Below are 14,925 nucleotides of genomic sequence, written 5' to 3'. Positions count from 1 at the left end.
AAATAGACATTTAAAAAAGTCACATATATTCAAGAAAAATACAAGAACGGACACAACCAGTGGAACCGCGTGTTCCATTGTGGCAACTCTGGATCCTAAAGCTCCTTCACCTTCTCGCATGTTAGTCAGACACACTGGTTGTCAGTGACTCGTCTTCACAGACTTTAATTAGTGCCGCTCATTTGTCCTGCGCAAGTCCATCAGATAATTTTACACATCACAAGTAAAGGAGAAACTCTGATAAAAATGCACATAATGTCACTGAGCACAACAATCACACCACTGATTAATGACTTCATCATCCATTACCGAGACAAATTAATATGATAATCAGTTACCGAAGACATGAGCTGATAAGAGGGAAAGAGAAGCACACTCACTGAAATTAACTTTATTCAGCTCTGAATGACTTTACAGATCATTCTCCTCTGTCAAGGTGCCCATCGTCTCCTTTCATATGCACTAAAACCATTTGGGATGCAAAATGTGCGACCACGCTCGCACCGTTTAGAAAAAAAATAAATAAAAAATATCTAGCCTTAGGCTCATTATGAATATTAAATTATGAGTCAATGTGTAGTAAATCCTGAACTGACTACTTTTTTTTTTAAAAGCAAAAAAACCAAAGGAAATCTCCTTGGTGATGTCATGCTCTACACACACATGCCATCATTCAGTCTGCTGTGGTGCTGCAGCTTACATCCAGCTCCAGCGGCTCTATCATTGGTGCCTCATCCGATCTGGGTGAGCGCATAGGGGACGAGGAGAGTCTCTTCTCCCACTCTGTGAGACCGGGCGTGGTGATGCTTCCGCCGGTCTCCAGGAAGGAGCGCTTCAATTCGCTGATGTTGGTCTGGTGCTTGACGACCTCCGCTGGAGGCTCTGTGTCCTAAAGTGGCCGATCAACCGTGATACAATGATGAGGGCAGGAGCAGCGCGGAGGGAACGACGGCCATGCTTCATGTACGCAACGGTAGCTTGCATTTCCAAAGAATTACCAAAAATACGCGGACAGCATAAAATGCAGCTCAGAAAAGATCTGCAACGTAAACTTCCGCAGATCTAAATTAGTTGCATTATTTGCTTCCTCGGCTCTTCATACTTATTGTTCACAGGCCTGTTTAGGTCTTTGTGCAGGCTACCTGTGCAGCAGCTAGTACAAACAGCAAAACAAAAGCAAAAAAAAAAAAAAAAGGTACACCCACATGGCAGCTGTTAAGAAAGTAGCAGCTTGTACTGAAATGCTAAAGAAGCATTTAAGACTAGCTTAATTTTCTGGGCCGGGAAATGGTTTCATGCAGAGATTTACAGATTTAGTTTCATAGGTTTAGTTAAGAAGAACACTCCCAAATCTCATTCAAGGTTAATAATGACCTATTTCAACTTAGCCTGTTTTGTCATAAGAATACATTTGGATGCTCACAGCAAGTCTAACTCTCAAACACATCTGTTACCACTTCGATTACCAGTTAGGTTTCCTCTTACCAAAGTAACCTGCATGCACATTTCAGTCATGCATTTTTTTTCTTACCAACCTCTAGCATCAGATTACTATGTCTGATAAAAACATTTTCCCCTTTTACTCGTCTTATGAAACTATACTGCAAAGACAAGAAAGGGGGAGAGGAACTGTAAATAAGGGAATTAGATGCTTTATTAAAATCAAAATAGTTTTAGGAGAAACTGGGAGCCTCGTCTTGTACAGTATGGCTGTAGGTGACAGACGAGGGTAAGCTTCAACGCACTGAAAAGTCACAAGTTATGAAGAACCTTGAAAACTGAAATCTGAGTCTTGGGTGTAGCAACAGCAGGAAATTAAATATAACCATGACTCCACAAAAAAAGCAGCAGAAGTCTGCGCAGTGGATTTAAGCAAGAGTCTGATGTAAGGTATGATAGTGAGCAGCAGCAGCAGCAGCAGCAACAGGCAAGCGAAGGCAGATGGATGGAACAAAATGACTGATGGCTGATTTGTGAGCGGCTCAGTGCATCTGATGTCGGTGTGATGCACTGAGCAGGGCCGCGAAGCAAGCCCAGTGTACCTGCGTCCGCATCTCAGAGTCCTCATCTGCTTCAGACTGGCAGCAAGTAAGGAGGAAAGCATAGAGACAGTGAGACAAGACAGTAATGCGCTATTAAAGAAGAGACGCAGATGGAAAAAACAGGTGAAGGGAAAGAAAGTGAGCAACAAGGACAAGCAAGCAGAGGTAAGAGAGGGAAGGAAAGGGTAAAGATAATGAACAGAAACTGACAGTTAGCTAATCCCCGGCTCTGAACAACTACAGTCCAAGAACAAAAAATATTTAACAAGGAACTCCAGCCATGTCCACCTTTGAATCTGTCCACAGGTTTAAGTGGACTGACAGCAAGTTTTATCAGGCAGCTGATTTCATTTGAACTTTCGAAACCAAAAAGTGGAAGAAACTGAATAAACAATGACTTTCTCTGCTCTATACTACACAGCATGCTATTGAGCTTAAATTAATAAACAACTATTACCAACATCCACAAACCAAGTGGACACTTGTGTGCTGAGAGGTTTCTTTAAAAAGCTCTCTTTTCTGACTTCAAATGTAACCACCAATATTTAGCCATTAGCTACTAGCAACAGCTATTTCTGATGCTGCCAGACTTCAGCAGAACAGACAGAAACATCCTAATTAGTTTGGGATGGTTATGTCTCCTCTTTATGGCCAAAATGAGTGTATTAAAGCAGCTTAAGCCAACAGAAGCTGGCAATATTTTTCACTTCAGATGATGAAATCAGACAGACACGAGAAGCTTGTCTGAAATCCTCCTTGTTTAAAAATTGCTTTTGTTTTTAGGTATTACAAATTAAAGTCTATCATCAACAGACACTACAACAGGTGCAGGGCTTAGCCAACAGTCAGTATTAAGACTCAAAGAGATAAAAGTGCAGATATTGTGACATGCATTTTAATACATAAAGAAGGGAAGGAACTAAAATGGCATAACAAGATCCAGAGCATGCATGACATACATGACTTTTGCATTTTCGCAAAAATGTTTCAGTGGTTACCAGACCTATAATTCACCGGCACTTCCTTGCTTTTCCTTTTTATTCTGTATTTCCTGCATGCCTTAATTATGATGGTTTTCCTTTGTGTACAAACCTCTGTAGCGGTCATCTCTCCATCAAAGGCAAAATCAGTTTGTTCGCTGTCAGTCTGCATTCACAGACACACCCAAACGGGTCCAAGTCGAAAGCAAGAAAAACAAGAACAACCAAACTTGTGAACGTTTGACTATTTGCATTTATGCTCTACAGAAATTCTTCATAGCCACAATAATGGGGAAGATGGAAATGCATTGGCTGTTTGCACTGTCAGCTACAGATTATCAGACAATACTGCAGATACGTTCTGCAAAAGAACCACAAAAAAAAAAAAAAAAAAAAAAAAAAAAAAAGTTAAAAAGCAAATGAAAAATAAGCAGAAGCAAAACAGACTCAGAGGAAGATGAACCCTTCGGTCAGTCACTTTGACATTTCAGGGTAACATTTGATATTTTTTAAATCAATAATACAAATTTGTGATTAGGAGAGGCTACATCCTGGTTTATGTCAATCACTCCACGTGGATATGACATTTGCTGTGTAGTCACTGTACAAACACAAAACACTTGACAGTAAAAATTTGTTGCCGAACAGTAACCTGACTTTCAGGCCCTCCCCCTCCTCTCACGTCATGCATGCTGGGGTGATTAGGATGCATTTATCTGTCACCATCTCTCTGCATCACAGCGTGTATTACACTACACTCATAATTGGTGACTGCAAAGAGTGCTGCTTGAGGGAAAAGTAGCACATCTTTGCACTCCACATGGCAAGCCTCTTCACCGAAACACTCGGGGCCCTTTTCAGCTGATGTTCAGTTTGAATGATTTATTTTAATTAGTGCTGCTCTTCTGGACGCAATGCAGAGAGACTGAGTGCAGATATACATGGATGTGTTCCCATGCAACTGGTATGGATCACGTTTTAATCTATAAAAGCCCTGAATGTATATGATAACACTGAGATGGGTTAGCCACAAAAGCCGTGTTTTTCTTTGTGGGGTTTGGTGAAGGATTAGTGACTAAATGAAGACAGGTGACTTCTTCTGATACTCATAATCTGTAAAAACAATGCGCTCAGTCAGAGTGAAATAGTCACATGATGAACTGTTTTTTTTCTTCAGTGAGAGTTCATGGTAACGTGTCACTGAAGCGGCTCAGAGGCTCGTAATGTCCCTGACTATTTGTGTCTAACCCTCTCATTAAACGTGCATCAAATATGAAATGGTGAGACTTGCAAGTTCATCTCCGTGTACTCGTGATGCTGATGAGGATGTAGTCTACAGGATGAATGTGACTGGGCAGAGATGAGGTTCTGAAAGTAGGAGACTGACAGACACTGGGACAGACACAGTCTCCAGGTCGGCTCTGAACTGGTGAAACGGCAGAGGACACGGTAAGGGGTTAACCGATATCATGGACTGTCATTCTAAGCCAGGGGCGGGTACTGGAACATACAGGCGTACGCAAAACACACCTCCTCTTCCTCTGAACTGTCATGGTCATGGTAACCCTGGGCTAGGGAGGCTGTCAGGGAGGCTGCCTTGGGCTCCAGGTAGCAGAGGCACAGCGCCAGCGGGAAGGAGAGGGTGAGGGCATAGGGCACAGAGAAGGAAGTGGAAAGCAGGAAGAAGAAGATGAAAAGGAAGCAGGGGATGAGTGAAGGTGACTTAATGGGGAGGAAGTTCTGCGCACACTCAGGAAGGAAGCGCATCTCTGACAGGTCAGGGAATGTGATGTAGCCATCCTCATCTAGGATGGACGACAGGTCGGGCAGGTGCAGGGAGAAGGAGAAGAGCGTGCCGCCCCGGCTCTTGCCCTGCTCCAGCCTCTGCTTGCGGGCTGACAAAAGCAGCGCCTGCTCCTCCAGCAGGGCGGCTTTATGGTCGGCGCGGGCTTGCCGGCGGCGGCACCCAGTACCGCTCTTGACCGGACTGACCGATGAAGCCCGCTTGCGGGCGTTCTCCCTGTGCCTGCGCCGTACTTTAGTTGATGAAATGGGGGATGAAGGGAGCGAGAGCTCGGAACGGAGGGGGTCGGATGTGTATGCATGAGGGGGGCACTGACGTAGGGAAATGACAATGAAGAGATGGCCGTATGTGTGTGTAGGAAAGGAAGGGGGCGAATAAGCATGAGCACACACGAGTATAGTGTGAGGGTCAAAGGAAGAACAAGAAAAGAAAAGCTAATTAGTAAAGCGCACAGAAAATGAGAAAAAGCATTTAGGCCTTGTCTACTGCAGAGGATTAAGCTGATAGCAAGTGGGAAATTCTCATCAGCCAAGAAGAAGTCTATTAAGAAAGAAAGCAAAATTAAAATCTCAGAAAGGGCTTAAAACATAATAACTGCAGCTTCTAAGAAACAATCTTAGTCTTTCACGTGTAGCACCTCTCTGAATCAAACAGAAAACATCCAATGTCTCTGCAAGTTTCCTTGTCTAAATGAAATGCAACCCCGCGTGTGCACCGATCCTGGTGGACAGCAACTTACCTTTGTGTCTTGTCTGAGCGGTGATGTGGCAGCAGGTTCTGGTGTCTCTGCTGTGTCCTTCTTAGCGTCCCCCTCCTCAGCCTTCTCTTCCTCTGCCTTTTTCTCAGTTGTTACAGTGGTGATAATGTCTCCCTTGGCAATGACTTTGGCTTCCCCGTCAGCAGGACTGTCCTTCATCAGGGTCTCATGGTTCTCCATAATTGGAGCTGAAACACCAGAGGACAAAGATGGATGTGATGGCCAACTGCATGCCATTCACTGTGAAAAAGCTTTGATTTGCTCCTGGACATTGCTGCTGTTATATCCTTTATGCATTTGTCACCGTGTTGCTAAACATGCACCAAAAATTTCAGCTACGTTAACATTTAGGTGCAAATATTTTTCTTCCACTTCCCTGAGGCATAGCAACTTCCTCTTGCACAGAAACACTTCCGAGAATCTCTGTGCTCAAAATAAGCTGAAAAACCAACACCTCACCTCCATCTAAGCTGCGGGACATGTTGTAGCGTTTGCTGGAGGTGCGTTCAAAGAACGGAGCAGGTCTGATGATCTTAGAACTGGCGCTGCGTGTCTGAGCCTGTGTTCTGCCACTGTAGCGAAATTTGGAGCCGAGGGTCAGGAACTTCTTTGGGGGTGCCTCGGGGGATACGAGCCTGTCAGAAGTTACCAACACTCACATTATTCAAACCAAAAATAAAAACACAGATTTAAGCATAGTGCTCTGAAACGCTAACTGCTACTTTAGTGAACATTCCCCAGAGAGCCCTGGGGCTGAGCACGCTACTCAAAACCTCCCTGGAGACCAATTTTTTTTTTTGCTTAAATGAACAAACTTTGCATGTTTTCCAAATGGCAACAACTATTAAGAGTCTGGACGATGCTTCTCTCACGACATGAATTCGTGTATAATGATTAGCAGTAAATCTGTGCTGACAAAGCTGTAGGATCACATGTCTGACTCACAAATTCATTTGGGAAACAATGTATTATGCATGGTATTGAGTGGACAATAAGATAGAGCTGCCGAGGTGTAGATATTATTTATAGTTAAAACTTCTCAATGCTGTGTGCTCAGTTCTCATCACAGGTCTGTTGCTTTTTCTTACCTGAAGAAGGTATGGTGTTCCACGCAGACTTTCCAGAGCCTTTTGGCCGCACGATGATTTGGAAGTTTGAAACCAATTGTGCTTTCAAACTGCTCGAACTGCAAGTGAGACAAAATGCTGTGGTCAGTATCACCATGGAGATCCCTTTGACAACGACAATTAATTAATTCCCCTAATCATATTAATGTGTTTTTATAAGGTATTTGTCTTTAATTAAAAGGATAACTGCTTTGCAGTCTAGCTTGATAATTTAAGTGAACACAATTCATTGTTAACATTTGAAAACAAAGAAGGAAATTTGCCCAACTTTCTTTTTCCCCAAAGGGTTGCTGAACTTAGCCAGTAATTGCTAGATGCTCGGAGGCAGCAGCAGTTATTGACTCTTCTCTACTTCATGAGATTTCTGCAAGAACTGATGTCACTATTCTGGGAATTTTTGGCTTCATTCTTGTTTCATACATGAAACAGTAACTCAGCTGTTGATTTATTGACAAATTACTGCATTTATAATTAGTGCATGAATTCACTTTCATTATTACTGTTACCTTTTGCAAGTACTAAATATAGTAAAGTTAAGCTTGATGGCGTTTGAGTCAAGTTTCCTCAGAGTATCAGTGGTACAGATGGTGTGTGTAACACCGATAAAGGCTCTCCCCTGTTGCTCTAAACACTGAAATTAATTCCCTTTGCAGTAAAAGTACATGCACTTTGAAAAATCCAGCAACTAAGCACTGTTACATTTAGAAGGAAGCTGATGTTGAAGTATCGTTGTGGAGGAGCTACAAGCCTGCTTGCTTCTAAATGTAACTGTTGTTAGTTGTTTGCTATTTTTAAGCTGTAAACGCAAACTACTAAAAATAAATAAGCAGAAACCATTGTGTCACCTGTTTTTGTGCAAATCAAAGTGACTACAAGTGCACTGAAGAAGCAACAACAAGACAGCCCACATAAAGGGAATGGTGGTGGCTACAGACTTTTGCTGTCTGAAATGAGGAAATGGGGGCTATTACAGGAGGAGAGGTGGACTGAAGAGCTTCAACCCAGCTGCAGAACAAGCATCTGCTGCTTTATGTGAGGAGAAACAGGATGAAGGGTGCCAGAGCACATCTCCTGGTATTTTGTCCATACTCTTGAGACACAGCAAACATTCTTGCAACAGCACGTACGGATGCGCCATCCTAGAGGAGCTGCACTACCTGTGCAACCTGACAGGGCTGCAGGTAGCAGCAGGTCATGCTATCAGCAGTGACTAGGGCACTAGTGAAAACCAAAATTAATCAAGAGCGACGACGGGAGGCGCAATGGTCTGTTGCCACCACCCGCAAAACAATTCTCTTCTTTGGTGCTTGTCTTGTTGTTGCCACTGTGCACCAAAGCAGGGGAAATGGATTCACACTGGTTTATATATCCTAACCAGACAGATTGACTGACTGTGTGTTATACTGCGATGATCTAGTGTCCCCTTTGAAAACCTTTGAAACAAACATGCTAAACAAGAAAGCTTTAGTTTAAATGCAGATGCCTTGCTTTGTTTAATACTTGCAAAAGCTAACAGCAATAATTGGTAAAGCTGCATTCAATATTTAGAAGTGAAGCCATTAAAAAATTAATCACAAAGTTTAAATTATCTGCCTCTAAATTATGTATTTTTTCTCTGTTTAATTTTCAACCTTGGAGGTTTTTTAAAAAAAAACCTCTTAGACCTCTTAGAGATGTTTCATGAAGTCCAGAAGAAGTGCTACCCACTGCTGCCACAGGGTTTTTAGTAGCTACTGGCTGAATGCAGACGCCCAGCCAGGCAACTGAGAGCAAAGTTGTTGTTACTCAGTCTCGCTGTACTCCAGCTGAGAGGTCCATTGCTCTTCAAAATATTGCTTTAGTCTCCAAGCAAGAGGAAGTGCACACCAACATTCCTCCATCCCACCATTCAACTTAGCAATCAAGTCAAATAAAAGGTATAATGGATGGCATGATCTGAGCCATGACTGCTGTTTTGCTGTCCTTGTGTTGTGGATTTTTAAGTGCTCTATAAATATGTATTTTTTTTAGCTTAAGCACTATATAAATAGTGAAATCCCAGTGCTATATTATCTTTTGCCACAGATCTCAACGACACATTTTACAATCTCCCAATTCCCTGCACTAATTTTATATTCATATTTCCAACATAAATCAGCTACAGAATACAATGCAGAGATGGGGTATTATGAATGTAGTGGCAACAACACGTGTTAGAATTTAAATCAGGGGTCTTTATAGCTGATACACAATTTAAAAAGGTTTAAAGTTTATGTCTGCTGCTGCAAGAAACTCATTTCCAGTATCTTCATAACTGTTATCTTTACCTCGCCGGGCCGGATTTTGATGTAGAAGTTGTTCCTCTTGTAGGAGATTTTGAGGATTTTGGGCCAGGCGAATCTGTTGATCCGCAACCTGTCTCTGTAGATGAGTAGGCCACTTGCACAAACTCCCAGCATAATCTCCACACCCTCCGAGTCCTGGAAACAACACAAACATCAACACACGACAAAGCAAAATATGGAAATACGGTATGTTTGAAATATTGTTTACATGATGTCATTTAACACAAAAGTCCTTGACAAGCTTTACAAAGAAGTTCACTGACCACGGCACCGCTTTCTTTTTCTTTTTTTGTGGTAAAATATGAACTTCCATAGACTCTACAGGATATACGGGAGGCGTTTCGGTGTCGGTGCACAGCAGGACAAAGTGGAGTTTAAGATAAGAGCCAGGTTTGTGATAATAACAGGGTTAAGCAGGCAGGTGGAGAGTGGATTCAGGCATATGGCACTCTAAACTCTTCTATGCAGGCTGTGGCGAGTTTGAATTAAGACTGAAGGGGTTCCAACTGGCAAAAGGAACAGTGAAGTTTCGGGAAATGGTGGGTGAAGCACAAAAATGATGCTCTTCACTGCACAAAGCATGAGATGAGCAGGTAAAAATGAATGACGACGTTTTGAAAAGGGAGGCGCTGATCCAAAGCATGAACAACCAGCCTTAAGTGATTTGTGGGGTGCTTAAAATGACACCTTTGAAGGAAACCATGCACAAGGAGAGACCACATGGACACACACTCTCACTCGGGCAAAGCACATGGAAAGCAGCCTCTTACCTCTCCCTCAGCTGGAGCCAAGCATTCATAGAGATTCCCTACCAACTTTGCATTTAGTGAGAGAGGAGAGAAGACAAAAGAGGGATGCTGGTCTGATATGTACATCTTTTTCTCGTGTATCAAAACTGTGACTCACAGAAGCAACACTGAGCATTGATGTCTGCTCGGTTTGATCAAGGCCGCTTCCGCATCTCTGTCATCTCCTCTATTCTGATCTAAATCTGTGAAGGCAATTTCCTCCCCATCACGTGCATCTAGACCCTTTTTTGACTTTCAAAGCACATTTGATAACAGATTCATATCAAGAAGACTGATGGCTGTAATTTTCTTTTATGACAGCAGCGGCCCCGCTGTCCTACACCAGCTCTCTGTTTTTACCGCCCGTTTTCTAGTGACATATTTGATCCAATCTGGACAGCAGAATAAAACAGATGGGAAATTATCCAAGTCAAGCTGGGCTCCAGACCCCCTCCCACCTATCACCCCTCTTAAACCCACCCCAACCCCAGAGAGGCAACAGTGACACAATGTCAGTCAGTCAGGGGAGCAGCAGTGGCATGTTAAATCGAGGCATTACTGTGGCAGCCATGATGTGTCTGAAGCAGCAGTGTTGTGGTAGCAAGCGTCAATACTGAGTGCATGGGTGATGTGTTTGTATAAGACCTCACACAGAAAATGCAAAAAGCAGTTTACGTCCACATTCTGAAAAACATGAATTGTTTTGAAAGGCACCCACCACGTCTGACGATGTGAACGTCCTTCAGGTACACCGCTTTGTTTATAGTAACAACTTAAATAACTAGTTTTTACATTTTGGTGTTTTTATCTTAGGCCTCTGTGATATCGTGGTAGCTAAGTCCATCCTTTACACAAAGACTATTCTAACCTCGCATAAAGGTGAAACCTCTCATTTAATTTGTGTAAATTAGCAATATATTCATGTACTGGTGGGAGAGAGACTTTTAGACTCTGTGCAAATTTTAACTTCATATTTAATGAGTAAATATGAGACTGGGTGATGGTTGTTTGCTTTCTTGCACACGTCTACTGTAAAGGGGGGGAAAAAGTTACTGTTTGGTTTGCATGTATAATAAAGCACGCTGTAAAAACAAACCTTTAAAAAACAACTAAATCGTTTTCCACATTTGACTTCACATTAACCAGTTAGGTTGAATTCTATAGACTGATATATCATTGTGTTGTAAGAAATATTAATAAATAAATACTTAAGATTTGTTGTGATTTGCTACCTTAGCGTGGTGGAGGTCCACACCGTACATGGATAGCTTCTTGGCATTTTCCAAGAAGTGCATCTCGGCATCAGCCGGTGACATCCCCCTGAATGGACACAACAGAGCATGTCAGACATAAGCAGGTAAGGCAAAGAGATTTAAACCTCTCTCTTTTTATTAAAAGCAGACTTAAACCTTTCTGACCAATGTGACGAGAGAGAGAGAGAGAGAGAGAAAATCTCTACATGGATTATTAGCAGGATTATAGCTTGAAAGATTTTGGAAAAAGGCTGTTTTCTTGGATGTTTTTAGCTGAAGTTCTATAGAGAATTCTAAGTGCATCCATTTTTAGATTGTCTTTAGAGAAGACCCTAATCCTGGCAATGTCACTGCCTCACTGCAGCCATTGGACCAGCATCAAATTACAGACAAATCATTGCAATAAAGGGGAATGAGGGGGCTCAGAACAGAGACTTAAGAGATTTTTTTTTTAGGTCAGATTGTGAATGTTGACTCACATTCACAGATGGATTCAAGGCCTAATAATGACATAAAAACTAGACCTGCAATTCAACTTTAGATTTATGAAGAATTTGATCAGAGGACCTTATTACGCACATCTCATCACTAAATGCAAACACAGCATTTCATTAGCAGAAAAACAGTGATGGGTCCTTTTATGTTCTATGTATCAAATGTGACCCATTCAGGCTACGTCCACACGTACCCGGGTATTTTTGAAAACGCAGATTTTTCTATGCGTTTGCACCTTTCGTCCACACGTAAACGGTGTTTTCAGTCACTGAAAACGGAGATTTCTAAAAACGCCTGCCAGGGTGGATATTTTCGAAAACTCCGTTTTTGCGTTTACATGTGGACGAGGAAAACGGAGAAAACGTAGGTCAAAGGTGTGCGCCTTTTTTGACGTCACACTGTGCGCCACGTTATTGTTTCGGTGAAATGAATTTCTACAATACTGTTACTGTTAATTGTACTCTCTGCAGTGTTTAAATGCTTACATATACACACACAGTTACTGTCCCTCCACACATACGACTCGGTTCTGTTTCTATGCCCCATCTTTGTTTACCATTTCCTACCGAGGCTTCTAGACTTCTGATTGGCCAACATTTCTACACGGTTAGGAATATATCGCCACCTGTTGCTTTGGCATGTTCCTAGCAGCGTTTTCCTTCATGTCTGCGTTTACGTGTGGACGGGATTATTTTTTAAAACGAAAACGGAAAATCTCCGTTTTCAAAAATACCCGTGTACGTGTGGACGTAGCTTCAGTGAGACAAGAAATGCTGTTTATATTTTCTAAAAACATTCTGCAAACATTTCACACCATCTTTATCTACTGTGTGCCCTGCATTGCTGTGTCATTTCCACAGAAAAAATTCAAAGTGACATGTTTATGACCACCAATAATAAATTCACTGGACTATTTGACACCCTTCTGACTCTTTCTATTAATAATCATTTTCTTGAAAGGTATCTGCATGCAGTGTAAATGAAATAGTACTACAGATACTAACTTGTAAGTCTTGTGGAGCTCCATGACCTTCTCCTCTAGCTCTTTGGTCTGGTTGGGTGCGAAGCGCAGTTCACTGAGGTAGTCGCTGGCGAGTTCCTCTGAGTCATAGTCTCCAAGTTCAGACTGCGCTGTATACGAGCCCAGCACCGTGTGGGTGGCAAAGGAGCAGGGCAGGCGACCTGAAACTACATCATCTCTCAGCTGCAAGCACAGGTAGTACCTGAGAGAATGAGGACAAAATATAAAAATATATATGTAAACAAAACTGCAATTTCGTGGTTTTTAATCAAATCTAATGTCTGGATTTTCGCGTTTCTTTGAAAACCTCCTGAGATTTTTAAATGCTGAAAGTACATTTTTATGCATCCAAGTCTATAAAAGGTTTATAGAAGAATATAAGCAAAGGACAGCAAAACCGACCTTGTGATGTCCTCAGTCAGTTGTGAGGGGTCTGGTGGGTAAAACTTTACATTGAAAGCAAAGTTCCAGGGTCCAGCTGAGGTATCGACAGAACATGAAATGATTAAAAATCAACATTCAACAACAGCAAAGGCGTCACTTGGAAATTCAGAGCATATAATAATCAGGTAGCTTCACTGGATTGCTGCACTTACTCCTGATCTGCTTCTTCAGCTCCTTGGAAGGATCCAGCCAATTCTGCGAGACACAACCACAGAAGATGAAACATTAAATCATCGCTAATTTGGGAGCAAATTACCAAGAGCCCAGAGGGGAAAATCCTGCCTGGTATGCATATATAACAGTTATCTCATAAATGTCTTATTGAAAGAAACATTTAACTTCATTTCCTACTGTCGATGAACCACTTTCCAACTAAAAATATATAACATGTTCGTTAATAAGATTGCCTTAAAATAAAAAAAGTACCTTTTGATTCTCTACATCTCTATATGTAATGCCAAAATAGTCCTTCTCTAGTAGGTTGAGGTGATCACACACTTTATCAAAGAGGAACTGGCCCTTGGCTCGTTTCTGTGAACAGAAAAAGAATAAAAGCACATGTTGAATGCAGAGTCATTTGATGGGTATACTGATATGCAACATTTGAACACACAGAACACAGAAACTCATTTAAAATAAACAGTCACACCAAATTAGATTAGTAGGATTATATAGTTTCTTTTAAGAGTTTTTCCAGTAATGCAAACCCTTCATTTGTCCTGATTTGCTTAACAATTACACACAAAATAATGATAAACACAAACAATAAAGCAATTATTAATCCATGTTGCAGCTTAAAAAGCAATTTTATGCTGCTGTGGGACTGCGTTCCCCTTCAAGTCCTTCTCTTCTCATTGTTATCTTGATAATTAAATGAAAATGAGCTCATCTCTGCAAAACCACATTATGAATATAAATTTGTGAAAATGAAGCAAATTATTATCATCATTATTATTATTATTATTATTATTATTGTTCTGCTGCGTGAATTAAGCCTCGAGGTACCGGAGACACAATCCACCAACCTGGAAACTCTGGATCGATTCCCTCTATAAAAAGCATTACAGCATAAACACACTTTCAAATTCCTGACCATTGGTTGTGTGAATGCATTACATCGATCGACTGCACATCTGAGTGCCGGACGTCATCAGCTGGAGCTTTGTCATCTCCCCCTCGTGAAGAGGTTGGACTTCCAGGACTCATTTGGCCAGCTCACAGGGGATATTTTAAGGCCTGAGTTGCCATGACACAGATGTCTCCTGCTTGCACAAAACCAATGCCAGCTCGTCACGTCTGGATCGGCTGAAACCCACAGCCACAGCCTAACCTATCCAGAGCACGGCTATGTATCTGCCACACTCACATGGAAGCAATAATACATCCTGGATGTGAAACAAAGAACTGATGTGTCTGTGCATGAATAAGAAGATTCTTGCATGTGTGTGCGCGGGTGATTTTAACAAAGCCACAGAGGCAGAGAGTTAATCCTACCAGAACATCTCCGAGGGAATTAGCACAGTTATGTCAGCCTACTGCTGCCTGGGTGTGACAATCTCCTCTCAATGCAACACTTAAAGCTGGCTTAAATGACACAGACAAAAAATGGCTGTGATTTGCAAACAGAGGTTTGCAGATCAGTCAAATAAGCTGCCAATCATTAAACGATATCTATAAATAAGCTAATGGGGTACTGGACACGTATCCCTGGAGCTCTTTAGCAAAAGAAAGACCAGAAATCAGAAGTATACTGATCTTAAATTGGGGAAAGCTTGCTCAATCAGGACAGTGAGACCTTCACAGAGGTTAAACACTCCCAAGGATTAAAAATTAATTGTGCATCAAACCATGCATTATGGTTTATCTGTTATTTTAATTAGGGTTATCTAG

The 14,925-nt window shown here is 41.8% G+C and overlaps 2 protein-coding genes across 6 annotated transcripts in view; both read right to left on the bottom strand.

The window, feature by feature from the left end:
* Positions 1–14,925, bottom strand: part of LOC116313380 (band 4.1-like protein 3) — a 55,010-nt gene that overhangs the window by 11,422 nt on the left and 28,663 nt on the right. For all 5 annotated transcript variants that reach the window (XM_039601937.1, XM_039601936.1, XM_039601933.1 and 2 more), the window contains 9 exons: positions 13,462–13,566; positions 13,188–13,230; positions 12,994–13,069; positions 12,575–12,793; positions 11,055–11,142; positions 9,017–9,169; positions 6,672–6,769; positions 6,043–6,218; positions 5,566–5,771 (listed from right to left, as the gene is read on the bottom strand). In XM_039601937.1, the coding sequence (XP_039457871.1) occupies positions 5,566–5,771; positions 6,043–6,218; positions 6,672–6,769; positions 9,017–9,169; positions 11,055–11,142; positions 12,575–12,793; positions 12,994–13,069; positions 13,188–13,230; positions 13,462–13,566 (1,164 nt within the window). The remainder of the gene's footprint in view (positions 1–5,565; positions 5,772–6,042; positions 6,219–6,671; positions 6,770–9,016; positions 9,170–11,054; positions 11,143–12,574; positions 12,794–12,993; positions 13,070–13,187; positions 13,231–13,461; positions 13,567–14,925) is intronic.
* LOC120434240 (band 4.1-like protein 3) lies at positions 19–4,613 on the bottom strand. The gene is made up of 3 exons (XM_039601938.1): positions 3,135–4,613; positions 2,043–2,132; positions 19–889 (listed from the first exon to the last, which is right to left on the bottom strand). The coding sequence occupies exons 1-3, from the start codon at positions 3,192–3,194 to the stop codon at positions 674–676; spliced, it is 366 nt and encodes a 121-aa protein (XP_039457872.1). The 5' UTR covers positions 3,195–4,613; the 3' UTR covers positions 19–673.

The sequence above is a fragment of the Oreochromis aureus genome, linkage group 18 (assembly GCF_013358895.1).
Source record: "Oreochromis aureus strain Israel breed Guangdong linkage group 18, ZZ_aureus, whole genome shotgun sequence".
Lineage (NCBI taxonomy): Eukaryota > Metazoa > Chordata > Actinopteri > Cichliformes > Cichlidae > Oreochromis > Oreochromis aureus.
The sequence above is the reverse complement of the archived record's forward strand: the minus strand, read 5'-3'. Positions and strand labels throughout refer to the sequence as shown.